This window comes from Brienomyrus brachyistius, chromosome 8 (assembly GCF_023856365.1).
Source record: "Brienomyrus brachyistius isolate T26 chromosome 8, BBRACH_0.4, whole genome shotgun sequence".
NCBI classification, from domain to species: domain Eukaryota; kingdom Metazoa; phylum Chordata; class Actinopteri; order Osteoglossiformes; family Mormyridae; genus Brienomyrus; species Brienomyrus brachyistius.
This window is the reverse complement of record NC_064540.1, coordinates 3,613,478-3,637,890: the sequence shown is the minus strand read 5'-3', so window position 1 is coordinate 3,637,890 and position 24,413 is coordinate 3,613,478. Positions and strand designations below refer to the sequence as shown.

The window sequence follows — 24,413 nt, the reverse complement described above, 5'->3', positions numbered from 1 at the left end:
GCTCAGGTTCCTCCATGAGAGTGTGCCACATTCTCCACAGAGGAGAACACAGTTTTGGTTTATCATCTTCATCCGAACCATCTCCTACCTCAGTACCATTCTCTGGCACAGTCACACCCATTGATGAGAAGGATAGTCCTGCCTCTCACCTACCCTTTTAGCCCCCAGCTTCGTCGATCCTGCAGATTACCCAGACCCCATACTGGTTTGTTCGATACTACAGCTTCTCTGACACTTCAAGCGATAGATTTCAGTCCAAAGCTAAAACAAAACCCAATGCACCAGAAATATTTCTCCAGGCTCGAATTCTACACTTGAGCATCTGGAGATGACAGTGACATGTGACTCTGGCTGAGGCATAAGCACCACAGGAAACCCCCAGGAAATGGATGTCACTGGGGCTGGCGCCCAACGTGGAGCCACTGAGGCACAGTCAGAGGCGTCTGCAGGTGTGTGTGGCGGCAGCAAAAAGCAGAAGGAAGAGGTGAGGGAGCCACCTTCTGTTTCTGCTCCCTCATCCAAAAAGAGGAGATCTCCAGTTAGCGATGACGTCTTTGCATCGATGTTCATGAAAAGACTCAAAACACAAAAGACATAGCATGCAGCCCCGGGAGAGGTGCTCACACAGTCACTGGCCATGTCCTTCACCCAAAATGCAGGAGCACGGGATTGAGGACTGAGCTGTGGCAAAAAAGACTGGAAGAAGAAAGGTGAGATTTTGGATTACTTACGCCCCCCAACTGCCCCCACCTTACTGATGTACATTTATAGCACACTGTCATGCTGAGAGATAGAGAGCAAGATAAAAAGTAGCCCAATCCCATGGTCCCATCAGCCTGCACCTATGACTCATTCACTCCTCTCCAGGCAAACACACACCAGCCGGTTAATCCCTTTAATTATTGATTTGGCATTTATTCTCACTGGGTTTTATCATTATCGCTGACATGGCCGTAGTTGTTTTCTTAGACAGCACAGAAAAATCTATGCATTTCCTACCTATGTGGCAGTAATCAACGGGAGGAGAGGAAGGCTGGGTCTCTGGTGACGATGACTAATGCGAGCACTCGTGAGCTAGTGTGCGTTTTATGGCGCATATAGATCTCGCACGATTTCGGGAAGATGGGTACAGCCGCGGGGCCGCTTACGAGAAAGCCTGTCTTTCGTTATTGCCATGTTTGCTAGGTCGTGTAAGACCGGCAACCAAAGCCGACGGGAAATATATCACAGCATGCCGATGTTTTACGAGTCAGACTTGTGAAGGGCAGTTCACTGGGGCAGCGCAGTAGCTCTCACTTCCATACACGCAGTGGGTCAGGAACTGGCTCCGAAATGTAACAGCACCGAAACTCTGAGGTCTGACTCAATATCCCACTCAATACCACTTTCGGATATATATTTAAGGCACAGCAATCCATGAATAAGGCAATCCGAAGGAGTCATATGGAATTCAAGAAGATTGCCGCAGTATGGATTACCTTCCAAAAGAGCAAACTGAAAGCAGGCGAGATGGAGAGATATAAACGGATTTAAAGAAAAAAGCGTTTTTTAGGCATCGAGGGGCAGCACCTCCTCTCTTCTCCACACACACACAAGCAAATGCACAGGCAACTGTGCACACTTACGCCCCTGGTCCTGACTCACACCACCTCCCTACGCACCCTGGTGAGCAACATCGGCACCCTGCACCTACATACTCAGCCTGTTCTCAAGTAGCCAGCCCACTGGCTCCGGTACCCACACACGGCGCAGGGTGGCAGAAAATGTATACAGTTCTGCCAAAAGCACAGGGTAAGAGTGTGTCCACCTGGATGACATACCTGCGTTTTCCAGGAAGCATGAACTCGAGGTGGGACGTTTCACCGCAGCTTGCCGGTCTCACACCTTGCCCCGTTTTCTTTCCTCTGCATCAGCTTTTCAGCTGTCCGTGAACTTTCTCCTCATCGGCAGATCTCCCCCTCTCTGAGGGTCTGTGTGACGTAGCCACTGGGCAATTGAAGCTGCTCCACTGGAGTTTATTCAAAGCTCTAAATTATTCCGCTTCCCCTACAAGAGCCAGAAGTCTCAAATGAGGAACTGACCCTCGTGTGTCTATATTACAGATCCAGCGAAGTTTCCCACCAAAAGCCCCAATTCGGGCATTTCTTCTCAAATCCTCACAAGGCGTAAAGCGATTGGTCAGCAGCCCCCGCGAACGCATCACTTAAATGAAAAAACAATACATCTCTTCCCATCTCCCCCTACTTACTAATCAGGTGACACAGAGAAATTAGCGCTAGGTTTCTTAGGGGATTCATCATAATCCTGAGTAATGCCCATCACTTACAATAATTATTAGAGATGGAGTGAAGGCAGGATGAGTGAAAACGGGGCTTAAGATTAAAATGGTCTGTGGGTTTATAAAACCCCCCGACTAGCTCAGCTTATCTTAGTCGCGTAGGGGGGAATCTGAAAAACGTCCGTTCTGAAACCCGTTTAAAAGTTTACCATTAAACTCAGTCCAAGTTAACATAGCTTAACACTTTGACTGGTTGAATTAATATCAGAAACGTTAGTTTGTGACTACTCAGCTTACCGTTTGTAGTTTTGGGAATGTTTGCCGAATGTTATACGTAAGGAACAAAAAGTTCAAAGTGTGCAGTTTTCCTGATGTTTGCAGAATGTTATCCCATTATCACAACAACTAGTACAACTAAGAATAACAAAATAAAACAAGAAAGGGCGAGACAGAGCAGTGAGTGGTACTGTAACGTTACATTACAAAGGTCATGGGTTCAAGACTGAAAGATGCTTTTACTGTATACACATATTTCTCCCTTTTAAAACTTTTCTCATAACCAGTACTTTTCAACCATAATTATGTTAAAATGATGTTCAGATGATAATGCTATCATGCTAATATTGACAGAACCTTCGCTAAAATGTAAAATGTGGAAATAACGTTCAATTAATTTTACTGTTAGAACCTTCTCTGTCGGCTTTGGGAAGTTCTCTAAATAACATTAGCTTGGAAGGTTTCCTGTTAGCTGGGACATGCCTAAAATGACCTTATCTGCATGTAATGCACCAATCAGTCTTCTCCTGACTATAAAACCACGTAATGAGCCCATGTCCTTAACTACTATTCCACCTGCTGCCACGGGATTTCAGTGACATGAAGAAATTATCAAGAGAATGTATCAGTGCTTTGGGTCTTTCCCATAAGACTCTTTGACGTTGGTGTGAAATGTTCCTCCCATTTTTCAGACTGAGAAATAGATACGTTTACATAAAGTCGTTTTCCCTTAGACCTGAGAAAGTGTTGTGTAAAATCAAAATAAAAAAAAATCACATTGACATTGTCCACATTGTCCAAATATTGGACAAGGTCCGAATAACAACAAACTATAGAACACAGGGTACTACAGGAATTGTGGTTGTATAGTACTGGGCTTCGGGTAGTCCATTGTCATGGTATGAATTAAAGCATGTCAGAATTCAGAGACTAGCTCTTCAAACAGATGCTACTTCAAACCAAAACTGTTATAAGAAGTCAAAGTCAAGCCTTAGTCAATTTTCTATTACCCCTCCACAGCAGCAGTGCCCCCCCCCCCTTTAGGGCATCTGGAAGTGGTATGGATGCAGGCTGTATCTTAGCAGTCAATATGCTGGAATTAGGCCAGGTACAGAGAGATCAGTGAAACTTCAGTCTCTCTTGACTGCGTTGCGTTGCTGGAAAGATATTTACAGCACAATGGTTCAATAACCTTATTTCTTCAAGGTTCCGAAACATGCCGTAGCGTGGATTTCGTGAGCCAGTCCTGTGGATCTCGGAGACGGCCCAGTCATGGCCTCCCTAAAGGGAGCGGGAACATGTGACGCCGAATGGCCTCATCCAATGAAATCGCACACTGGCGGACGAAAATGGATAAATGGCTTCAAAAAATGCCCTGAAGAATCAGCAACGAGAACAAAACCAACTGGTGGTACGACTATAAAAAATACATCCATCCATCTTCTGCAACTGCTTATTTAATAACATAGTCACTGCGACCCTGGACTGTGTCCCAGTGAACACAAGGAACAAAGCAGAGGACAGGATGCCAAAAAAGCAGAATATTAAAACTATTATATAAAATCTGGAGTCCAAAAATCACAGAATCGCAGGCAGAGAATGTTTAACAAACATTGAACCTTCCAGATATACATTATTATAAATTGTTGATTTTCTTTTATTTATAAAAATTCCGCAGCTATTCATTTTATTAGTACTATTCTACGTCTCACCAGGGTCTTGAACCTGCAACCTGTTGCTGGATCCTGCACCTCCTCCCTTCCCAGAGCTTCTATTTATATGTTCTCCACACACCTGGTGGCCTTGGAGCCTTCCTTACCAGGGTCGACGCAGTACTGATCAGTTCGTCAAACTGCGATACGAACACAAATGTAATTTTTTAAGCAAGCAAAAGGCAGCGGTTCATTTTAATACTCAGCTCTCTCATGCAGAAATATGCATTTTTAAATGTGTGCATTGATACTCCGGCCATAGACCTCTGAGACAATACGACCCAAAGAGTCAAAGGAAGACGAACGATCTGCCCGTGTTTCCAAATGTGTGAGTCACTGACAGCGGCAAAGCTTCCAGAAAACATCATATATGAGAGGATCAGCAGCAGTGGATAAAGTCGATACATTCTAGTTACCGACAGCCCCATAAGCCCCCCCCCCCCCCTTCCCGTGGACAGGATTATAACCATAGCACTGTGGGGGGCTTTTTTTTTTTAAATAACAAAAGCAGAATTCAACAGCAAGGCTCATTGGTCATCTGCAATTTTGCAAACCTTAAGGCCTATGGATGAAGGTAAGGCCAGACGGCATGAACTTCCCCCCTCCAGTAAAGAAGCCTCAGAATCAGCCCGAGCTACTTACCGACTCAGACCGAGCAGCTCCTCGCTTCCGTCTCAGAACATTCCAGCAGCATGCCTGCAAACACGAGCTCACCAGCTGATGTGTGTAAATAACAGCTCAAACACCTCTCATGTTCTCCTCCACTTCCGCTGGCTATGGACCTCTTCCCCACATCACCCCCCTCCCCCCCCCCGCCCACCCCCTGCTCCAACACCAGTCTTCCCAGTTAGGATATTCCTCCGAAAACCCCCACTATCAGTATGTAAATAAGCACCCTCTCTTATGATGTTGTAGGTCCCTCCAGTTTCAGGCTCGAACGGCAAATATTACGCTCAGTCTGTCTCAGTCGCTCACGACGCTTCTCCCCTCTAAACTCCTTTTTCATTTTTTTTTCCCTTTTTCCCACTATCTATGTAGTGTAGTTACCTAACTACCATCGCATGAAGCTTTTCACCAGCCCACACAAATACACACTCTCCCTCCCCCGTTGTGTCAGAAGCAGAGCTGCTGAGAGCCGGGGGACGACACCATTGGTCGGACGAGATGCCAGTCCCCCCCCCCCCCCCCCCCCCAGCCACCACTACCACCTCCATCATCGGCATGGCTCTCCTTTCTCCTCACCATGGTCCTTCCATGCACACAGACCCAGACTACTTCTCTCATTTTCATTTACAGCAGACGAGCACCTTCTCCCGCTGCGTCCCCGAGATACGGGACCCACCCGTCGACGGCCTGTGATGCCCGGGGGTCCCGACAGATTTGGTACGGGCACAGGACCCGCCAGCCATCCTCAGGCCCAGCGACTGTGCCATTCACTCAACACCAACAAAGCAGATGTGGAGGGGTGGAGCTGTAGGTGCCTAAGCTATTTAAAGTGCCTACAACTATAATTAATATATTCACAATTCTGGAGTTTTGTTGCTTTAGCACAATAACCACACATATGAGGATGGCTGCTTGTGTGTGAGCTTTAAAGGTACTGAGTGGCTCATTGTTTTTTTTTACCTTTGAGAATCTTCCCCTCATGAAACCTCAGCACGGCCCTGAAGACCTGACTCAAATCATACAAGATCCAGGGGCTATTTCTTACAAACACGCCATTAAGAAAACATGCACAAATCTAACTCCTCTACCCAGACATGCTCAGAGATCAATGCTGATGCTTCAGATATAAAGCCAGTTTTGTAATAAACAGTGAAATGAGTTTTAAGCACCACACCCTTGAACACTTCTGACACCAGCTTTCCATTAAACTCTTCAACAAACGAGAAACTCCCTGCTTGGGTGACAATAAGACAAGCTAGAGTTTTTTCTTAAAGACAGCGCTTTCAGGATTAAAGCCTGAAAAATGTTACACTGGAAACTGGACCATTACTAACAATGTCTGCCAACTCCACCATGCATTAAGAGGTTAAAGTCACCATTAAGTCCCTTTCACCATTACATTTCTGGAGAAAAGTCGTATTGCGAGTTCACAGGCCAAGTAGCACTGGTGCAGGGAGCGTGCCGCAGCTGGTCTGAAGTTAATCTAATGGAATGAAAACAAATAAAAATGAATGCAGGCAGTGTTTATTATAATGGCTGCCAGAAGCAATCATGGCTGATCTTGAGGTCTGGTCTCCTATATGGTGAAAATCCAGCTAGAGCCGCACAGATTGTTACTCCTAAACCAGACATGGAAGATGGGCAGGAATCCATTGTGTTTTTATTTTAAGAGGAAGTCATCAGGCCAGCAGACAGTGTAGCAATTGGATGTATGAATAATGAGTTGTCAGCTCAAGTCTCAGGAGGGACCCACTGTTGTACCCTTGAGCATGGGACAGCACAAACTGCACGTTATTATATGTTTAAACAAATCTGTATAAATCATTTGCACCCGTTAATTAGGTAATTATTATTTTGTGTTGCACTGCCCATCGTTTTTCCATCCTGCTCCTTGGAGACCTACATGTTGCCTTAGAGTCTAGTCCTCTGAAGTCCACATGTAAATGAGTTTTCTATTTGCACTTGATATCATATCTCTTTTGTTTTCATCTGCCAGTGCTGCTTGTGTCAATCTCATTCCTGAAACAGCAGAAATGGAAAACATGCCCAATAAAAGAAAAGAACGAAACCTGTTCCCACTCCTAATCCAGACATCACGCGGTTCTGCCTGCTTATGCAATTACCGCATGCATATATTTTGAAAAATATACTAATCATCCTTGCAAATTCAAACACTTATGCAAAAATATCTCCAGGAAAATACTGACCGAGAAGTTGAAATACTTTAAATCAGCCGGGATTAAACCAAGTCTAATGATTGAGACTTCAGCTGGAATGAAAACATACACAGGCCTTTGGCTAGAATGCTTTAATTGGGTAAACTCAACAATTCAAGTAGTTTTCTCGGCAATACAACAGCAAGAATTGCATCAGTGGTTATCTGGCTGACGGAAAAACCACCCACCAAAGACTAAGATGGGTCTGCAGATCTCCAGTACTGGCCTAGTGTGTAAGAAGTAAGAACCTTTTGGGTCATGCTCGTTTGGACTAATGGTACGAGGCAGAGATTATTGTAGGTGTATGTCTGCTGGCAGTCAGCATCTACTGAGGAGTTTAATGGGTAATTCTACAATGGCATTTTGGCTGTGTGTCTAAGACCTGCAGAATCTGATTAGGAGGAGAATGGGATTTGTGGAGAACAGCTTTGACTTGTGATCTCTTCAAGCCATAGAGGTGAACATAGTGGACACGACAGCCACAAAGCAACTGGGAAACTGCTTGCGGACCCATAAAACTCAGGTCCTCCAGGCTCTCTTTTCTTGAAAAGTGTTTATATTAGCATTACATATAAGAAGGAGAGGATTAGCTACTGTGCACGTACCATCAGTAAGGGAAAACAGTGAAACAGCCAGAAGCCACAGAAAGGAAGAGAGAGCAACAGAAGACCGTAGAGGGAACCTGAAAAGACGAGGGTATTACAGTACAGGTAATGTTTGGCGCTCTGGGTCAGGAACCTGTGCTCCTGTCTGGAAGGTCACTGGACCTCAAATTCACAAGGGGACGCCGGCATGATGGTGGTGGTGCAGACCCAGTCAAACTCAGACTGAATACCTGGATCGACGGCAGCTGGTGAAAGATCTGATCATAGTAAGACTGAATATCTGGATGGATGGTTGCTGCTAAAGACCCCGTCATACTCGGACCGAATACCTAGATCAATGTTCCATCAAAATGAATGGAAAGAGGCTTTAACCTGTGGTAGCAAGTTAAAAAAAGGGGAGTGGTGTGTGGATCTTTGAGTCTGTGTCCAGAAGATTCAGATCCCATAGCTGACAGTGGAATGATATCACAAGGTCCTACTACTCCAGGTCTCCTGAAAGAATTGAAGACAGTGTATGCAAGATTCTATGTTCCTGTGCGCTTGTGCTGATACAAATGGCAAGCATTGTTGTTATATAACAAGACTGGAGAATGGGATCAAAAAAGGCAGCAGCTGATGAAGGGAGGAAGGCACAGGAGGAGAGATAGACACAAACAGAGGAGAGCTAGAGGGCAAAAGCACAATTCCTGAAGCCAGGAAAATGGCAGTCGGAATGCCAGTTAAAACATGGGTTGTTTCTGGGTGAAGAGTTTCTCATCTCTTAATTATCTCAAACAAAAAAACCTCATCAGCAATTACTCTCCCCCCTGAGGAGAACTGATAGGGTAACAGCATTCGGCAGCTGTTTTTCTAGAGAATGTGTGCATTTCTGGGTGATTTACAAGCCTGTTTCAATCTAATGTGGTTCTACCACATAAGGGTCAAATTTCAAAGGGCAAATTATCATCCCTAAATTGCACATAATGGGTGATTATGCGTTAGTGGGTGCCCTTCTATGGATTGGCATTCCATCCTGGGAGATCCTAGTGTCATGCATCACACTTCCTGGGATAAGCTTCAGGTTCAACGCAACTGGCAAACATTTAAGGAAGAAGGATGGATGACTCGAATTAAACAGATCTAGTGAATTCCTTCCTAACCCGAAAAAAGCGGACCTTAGCTGTTCTGAGACCTCCAAAACTGGGTGGTTTGGACTCATAGCAAAAAGCCGGCTGCAGGGCCAGGGAAATGTAGCAGAGGAACAGTCTGGTCACCTGGACATGTCCTCAGCTCGCATGTCTCCAAGGCTTCATGGTTACCGCTCGCAACACCAGTTGCTTAGCAACATTCAAAAATCAGTAGAGAGCCCTTCTGTTTTTTTTTTCTAACTTTTTAACTGCAGGGAAAACAAAGACATTTCTTTACTTTCCAGTTTATCATTCCAGCCTTTTTCTTTGTTTTCTACCTCTCCCTGCTCCTCGGCCCATTCATTTTTGCGTGTTTCACACTATTTCACGGGATATGTTGGCTTTAAGCAGGTCAGCTCCTCTGCCTCTATCGAAGCGAGTGCGGCCAGCAGACCTCTCACACTGGGATGCAGTGGGCAGTGCCAGCATGCCGCTGCACACACACACTGCACACCCCAGGAACACAGGAGGGGCGGAGTGCCATGAGGAATCCATGGAACATGCAGAACATATTCCAGCATCAGCAAACTTCAGGGAACCCAGCACTAAACTGTAACCTCTGACTTTCTTTGAATTTTTTCTAACTCAAATGGGGGTCGTGCCGTCACCCACACCATACCCTCCATCTTCCACAGAGGCAAAGTTCCCGTCATCCAGATAAACCTGTTTCCAGGTTACAGAGGCTTTCATTTTGGTTCGGTCTGCCGCCAGAACAGCCTGGAATGGATGGTCAGGGAGGTGTGAGTAGGAGGCTCTGCTCTCATCCATGCGATGTGCGATCATATGCAGGGAGCGCATTTGAAGCAGGAGTAAACAAGAGCCGCTGTACCTGGCCCTCTGAGGATGCGAGGAATGCGTCGGTGCATGTGTGAGCTCAAACGCTGGTGCCGCTCCTCATTCTGTCTGCAGAGAGCAATGCCTTCCCAGATACGGATTTAATCGAAAGCCAATCTCTGCGTACACCATCGAAATGAAAACAAAAAGGTTGCAATGTGTGAACATGGGAGGGGAATTTCATTTTAAAATCAATCTCCTCTGCTGCAGATATGAGTACATTTTATTGTAATAGAGAGACATCAATAAAGTAAAGAGAATGGGGCAGCTCGGCATAGCAGGTCACTGGGGGGTAGTAAAGCTGGAGAGATTAGACCCAGATTGCACTGACATGGCATTAGCATGTCGCATAAGACTTGCAATAGGCTGGCATGCAGCGTTCTCCTCTGCCTCTTGTCCTGCGCTTCCTGGGACAGACTCCATTCTAACCATGAACCAGTCCGGGATGCATGGATAAATGCATTCGGCTTCAGAGTTGCTGCTCAAATGCAGAACCAGCTATGCAAGAAAGACCTCATCCGCTTCTCCAGCCCCCGACTGTGCGATTCAGGTTTCGTCCAAACGGGCGCAACTGTGCATGAAAGAGTGTGGGAGACGGAACAGCGAAGGGGGTGGTGAGGGGATGGGGGGGGGGGGGGGGGGGCAGTGAGAGCATCAAGAACACAGGAAGCGACCACGCTGCAGGTTCTGACGGTCTTTAAAAAGAACATGACTCCATCCACCAACAACTGAGGCGGATTTAACCCCATGGAATCAGCTTCTCTTCCCAATGACCAGCTGCTTCCTCGCATAGATGGTGTCAAAGGCGTGAAAGTGTCAAACTGAACCTGGCATTGTAGCTACAGTACTGCTAAGGACCACCACTGCAGTGCTTATGGGCAGCACGGGCCAGTTAACATCATAGGGGGATTCCAGCCGCTCCCTTTAATGATCACCAAAAGGCTGTAGAATCGGTAACGTGAGATTGTGCGAAGACAGACCATTTCGTCTCCTGTACAGATCCGGGTTCCTCGATTGTCCTCCACGCCTTCCCAAACCTGTAGCTCAAAGAGAAGCTGTCACAGCTGCCTCTCGTCTTACTAAAGATAGGGAAACTGAATGGGGGGGGGGCGGGGGGGGGGGTGCTTTAGTAGAAAGAGTGACTCAGAGACGACAGGGAGCGAGAATGATGAAACAGTGACTCTCTAAAAATTATTTATTTCGGACTACTCCGCTACCTGCCCTTTCTATATCTGTGTTATCAGTTGCTTGCCAGCCCCTGTTCATGTTGCAGGCCTTAAGTCTTCTGACAGCCACTGCCATCCTATAGCAGTCACGCCCGGGCTGCCTTCCAAATCTTTCTCTCAGGCTCACTCCCATCTGCACACTTACAGAATATACTCACCCTACCTGCAAAGTTACTATTGCATATTAAAACACAGGGCGCTCATTAATGGAACAGAATTCCAGTGCATATGAACCTTGCCAGAATCGTCATTGTTGAGCCTCAGGAAGACAGAGCAAAGCGAGCAGGACGGTCAGAAGATGGTTCCACAGAACCGCTCCTATCCCGGCGCCTCGTTCCCGCTTCTGCTCCGAACCCTGGCAAGCCTTCTCGCGGCTCGACATTCCACCCAGATCACCTGTTTGGGAAGGAGGGAGGCTCCAACGTCAAGTGACACAAACGATGTGTCACGGAAATCTTCAATGTGGGGAATGTTGCAAAAGCACGAGCGCTAAACTAATAAACGACAGCACTACCACGCAATCGCTTCAGTTCTCTAAGAGCATTAATGCATTTAGTCAGAGTTTACAATGGAAATTTCCCCAGTCCAAAACATGTGTAATAGGGGATTAATGACATAAATTATTCATAGTGCAGATTATTAAGGAAGAGTGTAGCATTGGATTTCTTCCCCCATTGATGCTTCCATGTGGCCCAATCCGACACATTAGCTCCAATATCTCCAGCCCTATCCTCCCACCTAATAACCAGCAGAGGAGCTAGAGGACCAGAGGACAGCTGCTACTGAATCCTGGGCACAGCCTCTGACACTCACAGCCTGTTCTTCTTGGCTCCACACCAAGGTTTGCGCTCATCTTCACTCCCAAAACATTTTTTCATTATATGAAGACATTGTGACCACTGAACTACTCATTAAGAACCATTTCTGCCTTTGATTCAATTAAACTTATTTAAATAAAACACTAGACATGGTGAGTAGCACTATTACCTCACTACTCCAGAACTGAGGGTTTGAACCCCCTCCTCTCCTCTGCATGTGTGGAATTTCCACATTCTCCTCATATAGGTTGCCTCCTATAGCCCAAAGACATCCAGTTCAGCTCAATGGTATCTTTAGGTTGCCCATAGGACTGGCAGCCTGAGCTACGTGTACCACAGTCTAGGCTCTCCTGTAACCATGAGCAATTGAAAGATGGATACACACACACACACACACATAGTGATTTTCCCAACACAGCTGCCGGAAAGCATAGATGAATGAGATTTATTTACTTGAATGTCATAATAGACAGACATAAGAGTAAACAAGGCAATGCAGCAGTGGAACTGAGCAATCGATAAAAAGGAAATTCTAACAATAGGTATGAGACAAATAAACATCTGGGAGTCCAAGGGCAGCCCCTTCCTCAAGCATTCTTGCATTATATAAGTCACAAGGACCTGAGTCATCAAGAGCGGAATGTTTTCTGGGGTATCTTATGCTCTCTGGCTAAGTCTGATTACAGCCAGAAGACGTCTAAACTCTCCTCCACAAAGGACTCCACCAGCAGGACTGTTTTGACATGTCAGCTACTGCCACACTGAGAATATTAAAAGATAACGAACAGAAATGAAAGTTCTCTGCTGACATCTCAGGGCCACTGAGGAAGGCTGTTTGTTTAAGGTCACACTGGCGAGAAAGCAGGTGACTCGGTGATTTCTAGATGCGACAAAACGGGACGAAGAACGTGCACGTGGGCGCGTTCTTGTCCGTCTCACATAGTCGCGTTTCTTGGCTCGTGACAAGCCCCAAGAACAATCTGTTGGACACGACAAGCAGATTAAAGAGTGCTAATAACACACTTTTAATAAAAAAAACAAGCATTCAGTAAAATTAAAGTGCAAATTAAGTCAAATAAAAAGCTGAGCGCAATGGAACGGATATACAACTATTTGCACATAAACAGCCTTGCTGAGTGGTTTTAGTCAGGTCAGGGACAATTTCATTTTACGCCACACTATCCCAGCAACCTACAGTTCTAATTTTGAGGGGTATTTACTAAGAACGATTATGCAAATGAACGCAGGCGCTCTTCGTTTAACTTGATTTTTGCTACTGCAGCTTACAGTGAGGTTTGTGTGCAGAGGCAGGCCTGTAAGCTTCTTTGAAACATCAATCCATCTTCCATAACTGTTTATCCAGGAGGGGGAGGAAGTGGCTGAACCTGATGTCCTCAATCATGGTGATTTTCCACTGCCATCAGGAACACACCAGACCTGTTCCACGAACCAGCAGTATGCAAGCCACACCTGACCCGTACTATCGTAGGCAGGCTTACTAACAGAGCCAAATGTATGACCAAACCAAGCTGGTTGCATCACCACCATCTGACTGGTCTAAATGCATGGAGATACCAGCGATCTGCATCAATATGCATGGGTTATCTAAAGGAAAAAAAGGCACATTCTATATATTATTCATTGTTAGTAGTATTGCACATGGCAATGTCTTGAGAACTTGAAAATATCTAGACTCTTACTCAAAAAATAGTACAGAACAGTTGAATGGAATGGATTTGTCATGTAAATGTACACAAGTAAATGCTAAAATTCCACCAACATCTGATGGTAACATAAGACAGCGATTCTCACAGACGTGCTAACAGAATTTATCACATAGCAAATCATGATGTACACAGTGTGAACAGTAAATAAGCATCTCTCCGGGTGCACTGCATTGTCACCCAGCGACACTTTTACCAAGCCGTCCCTTCTGCAGTGGGAAGCCAAAGCGAGCTGGTCTCATTTCGTCACTCGGGTTAGGGTACGGCTGAGTTCCTGCAAGCCAGTGGGAATGTGCCATCATACACTGTGGGCAATTTAGAGATGCCAAGTCACGTGACCACACCTTTGAGCGGCAGGAGGAAACCAGAGCAACTGGAGAAAACTGTGGCGAACATGGGAAAACGTGCAAGGTGCAACATGCAGTAGGGTTTTATTGTAATAAAAGACCTCAGAACTCTTTATTAACACACAATACTGTTAAAACCATGATACTAAACAGACTGATATCAAATATACTTTCAACTTTTTTTTACAAGCACTCTGCTACTTATCTTTAATAAATATGAATGCGTTGTCAGCATAGCTAAAGCACACAATGCCAGATGCCGTGTTTTACAAAGAAACAACGAAATTGAAGGGAAGCGACGCTGGGAAATTTAAAACCGCCGACCATCACGCGTTTGGGTCCACCATGACTTCACACTGCTGCAGCACTCCGCCTTATGTGGTCAGCTTGACCCAGTGCTTCAAACGACTTCACGGATCAATACCTCAATTTTCCTCCCATAAATCACAGACATTTTAGGCATTATGAGCAGAGGTAATTTGATGGGCATCATGTAGGATCGCTGAATCGCATCCACTACAGAAGATGGCTGTGCCAAAAACCCCTAATCATGGAATGTAAGACAAAGCATCACCTGCTTTGCTATACTGTAGTGCACCCTTAGCACCTCAACACCATGACATAATGCGGAAACCCAGATTAGAATGCATGACATGAAGGCAAACAGAATATCCAGGCAACTGGATTGGGGGAGGAACTCGAAAGCAAGCACACTATCATTTGATCAATGCAAGATATTGCTGATTTTACTCAAAAACTTCAAGCGCACAGATCAAAAACACTTTTGCGTCTCAAATGCCTTGCTCATTAGTGACACGTTATTGTATCCAGTAAGAAAAGCACGTAAGGTTTATTTCTACCAGCAGAAAACTTAAAAGAACTAAAAACTAAAAGAAGGAAACAGGCTAGAAGACGTAGATATACTCGGTAAATAGCCCGCTTGCCGAACTCGTAAATTGTTTCAGTAAATATCCAACTGTGTAAATAGGTGAAAAGTACATTGGTAATTTCTTCTGTGCCAACTAGAGCAAGAGTAACGGCAAGTTGTGTTCTTAACTTTATCTTTTGTACACGGGGAGCTGCTATAATGGAATGTGCTCGAACGGAAATGAATTTACATGCACTTCCCATACTGTTGTGTTTCTGCTGGGCTTTTTCCACGACTCTGCTTCTCAATCGGAATTAAGGGAACAAAACAATTAGTCTGTAAGCTGTTTATTTTTCCGCGGCTTAAAAATAGTTCACCACGATATATACAGTAGTACGTCCCTCAGTGTGACTTTTTTGGGGGCAGGGAGATATATTATACATGAATCAATTTAACTTTCATCTTGTGAAACAGAACAAAATTTGGACAGTTCATTCATCCCAGTTCGCCTGTTTTATGGATCACCAGTCTGTACGGTTCTTTTAAAATGAACCCATCACAAATAGGTGGAAACTGATCGTGTTTTTCAGCTGTTAAAAAAGCAAACTACTTCGTTTTTACTGAAAATTGCGACCGCTTGATCCTCGATTTCAGCTCCATTCGCATACACTAAAAACCTTGTAAACAAGCAATTATTTATGTTCGGATTGTGATCTCGGATTGTTCTGCTCTGCCTTGCACCATGGTCCTGGCGCAACGTTATCTCATTTCACTATATACTGTGTCTATGGTTGAAATGACAATAAAAACCTACTTGACTTGACTTGATAGCTGCTTCCAACTCCAAGGTGATTTTACTTATTATATATCACACAAATGAGTAACTGAAAATCAAGATTTGATATTTCAAATTTCTGCTAAATTCGTATCCAAAAATTCTGGTATTGTCTTTTCCTGTGAAACTCAGTAACCAACCGGCAGGGGTGAGGTTCAGATCCAGCCTCATCTGTGCCTGTGTGCAGATGGCATGTAACATGCACTTCAGGTGAACTGATGACTAATTTCCCATACCTGTGTGCGAGTGTGACACTGGGGGATCAATCTGCACTGAAAATGCACACATAAACACTACTCGAGTGGCATGCAACACAAAAACATGAATATATTTTATTTATATTTTTTGGAATATTTTTTCCCCCTTAGCCTGCCCCACTACTGGCATCAGCAATGCCAAGCACCAGGATGCCATCTATCACACGTCAAGGCAGAAAATGTCGTTCTTGAAGGGGCATGGAGCAAGACCTGGAGCTGTTCTGCTGAGATGCTCTCAGAGTCTAACGGCGATTCTTCATGAAAAGCCCCTGTCTGCAGTGCTACTCGGAAAGCTTCCAAATATATCACTACCACGTTATAATTCTGTTTGCAAAAGCATATTAAATCTGTTTTTAATTGTTACCGTAGTGCAACACATGTACGAATAGCTTTTGTAGAATATATGATCGTCCATGCCCTGAAACTAAAAATCAAGCTATAGAGATCAGCTAAACACAAAAATACTCTCCATGTGTATTCTGCAAAACAAAGGCAGGAAGAAATCATCTGATTTAGGCAGAAAAAAATTAATTAACAAGCTTACTTTGGACGTCAGAGCAATTTGCTGTTTCATTTGCGGGTTTCTCTCTCAGTCTGAGGCATTAAATCCATGATTAATCGTAAATCTGAATCAATCTTTAAGCCCCTGTGATAATCTCTATTTCCGATTTGCAACGTTTAACGTTGAAAAAGGCTCACATGGTGTGCTTGAATGCATAAGAGAAGCTATAAACACAACTTTCTCGTGGATCACAAGAAAGGATCCACAAGTAATATATCAGTAGCCGCTACCATGTATTTCGATAGACGGCAATTGTGAAACAGCAGCGATGTAGAGTTTGAATAGGCGTTTTTCGCTTTTTGAGTAATGGGTAGCTTACCGTTGGTTGAACAGAAACCATTGTACTTCTTTCAAAGTAAACCGGCCATTACCTGGTCATATAAAAACATATTTGATGGCAATCTGCACACTGAAAATGGCAACACAGATATGACATCATTAAGTACACACTGCATTACTGCCGTTGTTTCCTTTCTCGGTCACCACTCCTTTGTGAAATAGGCTACACTGTCCGATATGTTGTGTACGTTATATTCACAGAACCTCCAAGCTTTAAATGAGCACCCAATTAGAAAGCTTAGGATAATAAGTTGTACTTCTGGTCTACATTTGGGGGAAAGCGGCACATTCTCAATGTGTCATCTGGGCTTCCTCCCAAAGACCAAAGAGGTGCAGTTAGGCTGACTGCTGTCTCTAAATTGGCCATAGATTTTGTGTGTGCCCTGTGATGGACTGGGGTTCAGGGTAAAACCCAACCTTGTGCCCTGTGCTGATATGGATTCAAGTCCCTCTGTAGTAATGACCAAGATAAGCACATAGACGATGGATGGATGGATGGATCGATGGATGGATGGAAAAATCAACTGATGGATAAATTGATGGCTGAAAAATAATTACACCCTCTAGTGGTTGTCATAAAAATAACAAGGAAGTCACAACACGCATTAGCGCAGCTAATGATCTGCCACACAGTTTTTGTTGTAACAAGGAAGCTGAATGTACAGTTTAATTGGATACATGTCTGACCTCTGATGAGAAGCAATGCCGTGCCAATAAGGAAAATCAAAGCTCATTCATTTCTCCGTTTGCCTTCTAAAACAAGAGGCATCGATTTATTCAGGTGAAAACTGAGTAAAAGCCCTGGGAGAAAAATCCCGCGATTCTGTGAGAACAAACATGGTTTTCATGAAGACCAGTATAAACTACTGTATTTTCCTTCATTTTCCAACCGTGGGACCAGCATGATGTTTCACAAATCCTCTGATTATACCGACCGCCATCATTGATTGTGTTGTAGACATAAGCGTGTTACACGTCAGTACTTCAAGCCTTTCTCCCTCAGGGAGCAGCTATGACATCCCATTCATGCTTGGGACACCTTCCTCCTTGTCACGGCTAATTCCAAATAATCCCTCCTAAAAGCTTATGTAAACCACACTGTCAAAGGCCATAGACTTTATTTTTTCTACCACAGATGTTCCTCTGAATTTTCGCCATCTTGCTCGGCACCAGCACTGAAAGCCCATCTGTCTTATATATTACATTCATATCTTGGTAATTTGCCCGAGACACTCTGATAGTCATGTTGTAGATCACCGCGCTGACCACAGGTGGCATCAACCAGCTCCCCAGAGAAAGTGAACTCATTTGTAAACTTGTAAATAATGCCAATAGCCAATCTGCTGAGGCCTTGAATAGCACAACATAGGATTGATATCTTCACAGTCTACATTTTACATATTTCAGAGCTCTCTGACAATGGAGACACTCAATAAAAATGACTGGATACTCAAAAATGATACTCAAAAAAAAATTAAAGAAATCATGTGCACCTGTACTTGTAGTTGTACAAATGGCAAGCAAAGCATAACTGATTTCATGTCGTAATTTTGGTACCACTGAAATACATATCCTTCACCATTCAAACATATTCCAAACGATTATAGGCATGAAACTGCCTTTGGATTCATCTTCCACTTCAAAAATGAATTCTGCATTAGTTAAGTAAAGGAAAGTTCTGCATGCACAGGGTCTCCGAAAGGACTGCCTGCAACTCTGACCTCAGACCTCCATCGTTCTTGCAGAGAGTGAAGATGGAGACTGAAGCCACCTGAGGCGTCGCTCTGTGCCTCTGATCGATTCCAATCCCATGCTCAGCACAATAGTCACATTGCCCTTGAGCAAAGCCCTTAAGCCCTCCCCCCCCCCACCCAAAAAATACCCCAGGCACTAAATAAATGGCCTTCCATCGCGATGCACCTGTACTCCTACTATGTAAAAATGGCAAATAAAGTGCCGTCCTTGTCATACTCACCACATACAGCTGCTTCCACAAGACAGCCCATTCCTGCAGCGTGCTCGTGACTTCCGTGATGATGGGGTCCTCCAGGGGCACCACGGTCTCGTATTGTCTGCGAGCGAAAGACAGGGGCGGTCAGAGAGAGCGCTCCACGCGGGAGCCCCGCCCCCAGCCGCCACGCCTCCTCCTACGGCTCAGCCCTGCTCAGTGAGAGCGTGTCACTCCCAACCAGACAAATGCCCAGCAAAGTGCCACTTCTAAATAAGCCAGATGGCTATAAAATAAATAAGGCAGATGGTTGTAAAATCTGTTTGCGCCACCAGAAGCGCAAATAAGTTCTAATTGTACTGGCCAATCATACATTCATCCAGTATCAAACTTCTGTAGAAGCCATATCATCCCCCGCATTCTCTATGTGCTGATCTAGCCCAAAAAAAGGTGATTCAAACTGGGTTACTATCTTCACACGTTATGGTTTCATTGTGTTTCATTGCATGGCTTTGCTCCTTATGTAAATTTCAGTTTGCTATGCTTGAAGTGGACAATACTGGCTTTTCATCCAGGCTGTTCCCCTGCCCTCTGCTTCCTGAAGAGGCCCCAGGCTCATTGTGACCTTCTATTGGATATGGGGAAGTCAACGATCAACAGATGAAGGCGAGCGAGAGGCCATATTGCCTGAACTCGGCTGATCCTTCAAACCTAATTACATTTCAATTATCGTTCTGCATTTAAACACCTTTTACTTCCATTAGATTCATTCAAAATAAACCGTTACCTGGCATCTTGTAAGAAGTCCATACTGCATTGAATGTTGCAGTCGGCACTGTGGTTAACACTGTTGCGTTACGGCTCTGGGGCCAGGTTCTGAATATCCGTCTCTGAATTCCTCTCGGTTCTGCAGACTCCCCCCTCCCGCCCCCCCCAGAACATGCTAAGGTGAATTGTAGTGGTATGTGTGTCCTTCGATGGGTTGGCGCCCCATCCTGGGTAATTTCTCTAGCTTCTGCACCACCATGACACCAAAAAGGATGAGTAGATGGGTATATTCCATCTACCTTCCATACCGCTTATCAAATATGGGATACAGGTGCAGTTCAGTTAAACCCGGGGACTCTCCCAGGACACACAGGGAACAAGGCGGGGAAATGCCTGGAAAGGATGCCAGCCCAGTGTAGGATACTAATCACACATTTACATTTATTTATTTAAGTGATGCTTTTGTAAGGCAAATGGCACATAACAAACATAGTGTGCGGGTAATGGGGTCCTCGTCCTGCAAGCCAGATCCAGTAAATGTGAATATACATGTGTAAGGCTATATACAATCTGATGAGTAGGACGACTCCCAGCTGCAAAGATATTAATGCAGGTGCAGGTAAGATAAACAGACTTGGTCTGCTGGGCCATACTCGGGCAGAAGGCCGCGCTGTCAACGAGCAGCTCCGCCCCCCCAGGAACGGCGGGGGCATCCTCTGGCACGGCGCACACATCCCGCCGCGTGAATAATTCACGAGTCAACGCCTGCAAAAAGGCTGCGATACCGAAACCCTGAGAGAAGCGGGGTGGGGGCTCAAGCCGGGGCTCCCTGCAGTCCGGACACACGGCTTGCTCCCCGTAGCACCGTCACAGCGGGGGCCACACATACCCGCAGAGCTGGGGGAGGGACAAGTGTGCCGAAACATGCAGGCAGCTCCGGAAATTGGGTGCCGCTTCTACGAGACTTGCCTGGGTCGTTATGTCATCATTACGACACAAACACTTCAGGGAGAACGAGTCCGCAAAGTACATCCCCTGGTAGTTAACTGCAGTCCCCCCCCAGAATTTAACCAGCCCCGTCCCCCCTCGACCTTCCCACCCACCTCCACCCCCGCACCCCGTCACTGGAAAACTAGATACCGGCACATCATCATCCTTGAATCCTTCTTTGCCGAATTCATGGCAGCTTGGACTGTCTGCTTTTAGGAAATGCATCACATCGCAGGTTAAGGTCCCAAATGTGTGTGACCCCTTCTGGATATCTGTACACAGCCACACTTCCCCAAGTCAGCCATTAAAATTCTCATTATGGTCTAGCCTCATCAGTAGAGCAAATATTTACTCGTATATCTGAAACAGTGATGACCATGATTTTTATTTAAATTTTGCTTTTGACAGTAATTTCATGGATATGTTTTGTACCTATGAGCCCTGTGATATGACACCGTTTATTACATCACTAAAACTTCGGCGGCTGCATGTCATAGGTGAATGACTGTTTGCCAGCCAAAATACTGCGAATCTCTGTTTGATTAGGTTACCTTTTTCACTTCGATCCACTGATGAATTGCAGAGTGAGTATGCTTGTAAATTGCAGATATTCATGCTCTTTTCATGGAGAATTTCCTCGCCGAAGTTAAATTTATGAATTTAATTAAGTTTAAACTGTAGGAGTACCCCGATTCAATCTGCAGCCGAACGTCACGATGTTAAAGAATGACTAATTACCGAATGCTGGTGCGTCAACTGTCAAAATTTCAAATGAACATAAAAAAAAAAATCAACAACACAAATTAAGGGAAAGTACTAGTTATATGTAGAGGTTGATTATTTTATATAGGTTGTAAACAACCTATATAAACTGGAGGAATACAGTATACACTAACACATACCCCAGTTGGTTGTGAGAAGCCATGTTACCAGTCTGAGTTCCAAAATGGCAGTTAACCATCCGGAGCCTGCCGGTCTTTGCTCTGAGCGAAACCCTGCGATTCCCCCGTATTCTCTGTGATTCATCTGACATGTAGTGAGGGATAAAACGCAAAGCTGTAGGGCCTCCCTGGCGGAGCTGCAGTTAAACCGAGGCTCATACTATGTTGGGCGCCTGGATTTGCCCTACAGCAATGCCTAAAGGACAGTGGGAGGAGCGAACGGCGCCTTACATACTGCACCGCAATGCCAGGCGGGAATCTGATATCACATGGGCTTGGAGTGCAGGTCTTTAGGCCTCCAGAGTTTGCATGGGGGGGATCTATAGGGACAACTGTCTATTCCGGATTCACGCAAATAAAGAAGCAACGCTGAGTTGATACGACAGCTCTGTTGAGTACGGGCCACAGCGAGAACAGCTGTCGCACACTAAGTACATTAGCAAGCTACTGACCGTCTACAAAACATTCCCACAAGGCAGGGGGAGCAAAGAAAAAATCTGGGAGAAAAAAGCTAACAATCTGGTGATACAGCAACATTCTCAGCGCAACATCATACCAAAGACTCCCACAAAGAGGTCCAAGCTCCTTGCTATCTCCTAATCACAGCAAAACTGTCAAGACACCAAACGGTTGTCCAACTTAAAATTTTTGCGGAACATTAGAAACAGGAGATATTTAATGTGATGGCAATTAAATAACAATTGTTATTTTGTAGCAAAGGCCGATTCATATAATATCATAACTAACAAGGAAACCTTTTCTGTGCCCGAGCCAATAATAGCAGAGTAGAAAATAATCATGTGAGATAAGAATTGGACAGTGACCATGAAGCATTTCTGGTAGAGTTTTTTTTTCAAGGTCCAATTAACAAAAGGTTAGCTGTGTCCTACATCAGAGAATTTAAGTCCATTGTGAGGATAGTGAGGAAATACAGGAATATCAATGGCAGCAGTTGTTAACAGCACTTGGCGAAGACCAAGGTTGTAAGGTCAGATTTCAGGAGGTCTGCCCGTACAAACCCTGAAGCATGTGCCATTATTGTAAATAAGGAAAAACTAACTTACCTGGACAAAATCATATCGTTCAACCGTAATGCAGGGATTGAAGGCAACTCAGACGAGTGCTTTCCTCTATAATCCCCCAGGAGGGGTCTTTACAATTAATTAACCTTCACAAACAATTTATATCAAAAATAATTTTCAGTTCTGTCCATTGTCAGTTCCACTGTTTCATTAATAGGGCTCCTGCTTTTTATTCTGTCTTGTGCTGGGAGACCAAACCAGAACAAGCAGTCAGAAGACAGGTAGATGAACAGGGAGCATCACTGATTGATCGGTATACATAAGGGAAACAAGGCGAAGGGTTTTTTAGGTTAACTGTTTATTTTTGTTTGTTTACATGAGGACACACCCACAAATATGGTTATAGGTACTGAGAAATAAAGCTCACGGCTATCTGCAGACCACTTAAGACGACATCCATCTTTCTGAAAGTTATAAACTCTGCGGCTTCACAAAGAAATAGAGAAAATAAGGCTCGGGCACAAAATAAATTATCTTAATGGTTGTCTGAGGATGGCAGCACAACAACTAATGCAAGTTTGTAAATCAGTTCTGAATAAGCCCATTGCAGCCTCTCAGATCTACAAATTGTAATTTTATAATTATTATGGCGCTTTCTGGGCAGAAACCACAACTTAAACGATTTCGGACTTGACTCATAGTTAGAATGAATCAACAGGATGAAAAGAAAGCAAATTGCAGGTGATTTCAAGTGATAAGAAAAGAGTGAAAAAAATCAAAAGGATCTCGGGTATGACATCAAAAGAAACCAGTTTACTGGAGACGCATTTTAAAAAGAATATAACTTATACAGGAAAAAGGAGACAGATAGAACTATTGAGCAGACACATGGTGGGGGTGGGGTGGGGGGTGTCATAGCACCTCCCTCTTTCACATGAATGAGTGAATGAAATCCCCCCCCCCCCTTTGATTGATTCCAAGTGTCTTCTTCCAATAAAGTGACATGATTGGATGACCAACGACCTCCCCCCAACCAGAGAAAGGAACTGTGTGAGCACCCTCCCCTCGAAAAATCTGTGCACATCACTAATGAGCAGCACAAAGTCAGGACACCCCCTAACTGGATGAACGTGTACATCAACCCTTGTTATTTCATAACAAGCATATAGAAATGCTTAGCAAAACAAAACAACCTCTGCTAGAATCATCTCCCGATAACGTGTTTCCGATTTCGACATGACATTGAAATGTTACCAGTAGTGATAGTTGGTGCTGGGTTGCTATATCCCACTGACAATAAGCCCTGCGTGAGTGAGGCGCTTTGTGCCAGCAGATTAACTACTGGGGTGTGATAAGACCCCCCCGGTACAGGTGTCTGGACCAAGCGTGTCTAACAGCTACTTTTACTTTGAAGCTGGAAACACAGAGTCGAAATCACAACAGAGATCGCCAGTTCACACTGTACGTGGGAGTCACAACGAGCACTGATTCGTGACTTACTCCAACCCAGACGACCGCCAGGGACTGAGCTGCTGGAAAAAATTAAATTCTCATTGAATGCTCGTCAATGGTTTTCTGACAATCTAATTACACTCAAGACAGAGGCAAAACAATGGTGAGGATTTAGCCCACTGCTAAAAATTTGTTAATTTCACACATTTATTTTCCAACGAATCAATACCAGGTCATGGGAGTTCAAGCTGCTAAAGATCTAGCAAGTTTAAGGATAACCGTAGGTTAGTACCTTTAAGGATCACGATGAGCGGCACAAACACAAGTTTAACCTGAAAAACTTCACCTGTACATCTTGTGCTTTCACGTGGACAAATCACAAAGAATCAGTTCGAATTTATGATCTTTATCTGAATGGGTGAAGATCATTGTGAATCCCTCAAGTTGGGACAGTTTATAAAATGAAAACACTGGCATTTGGAGGTCAAGCAGTAAATCGAAGCCATGTTTAGATATTATTGGTCAGGGACTAGTGTCAATGGCCTGGGAGCCTCTGGAATAGA

The 24,413-nt window shown here is 44.6% G+C and overlaps 1 protein-coding gene across 1 annotated transcript in view; it reads right to left on the bottom strand.

The window, feature by feature from the left end:
* dock3 (dedicator of cytokinesis 3) overlaps positions 1-24,413 on the bottom strand; it is a 184,712-nt gene that overhangs the window by 80,784 nt on the left and 79,515 nt on the right. The window contains 1 exon segment of the mRNA XM_049023708.1: positions 18,705-18,801. Within this exon segment, the coding sequence (XP_048879665.1) occupies positions 18,705-18,801 (97 nt within the window).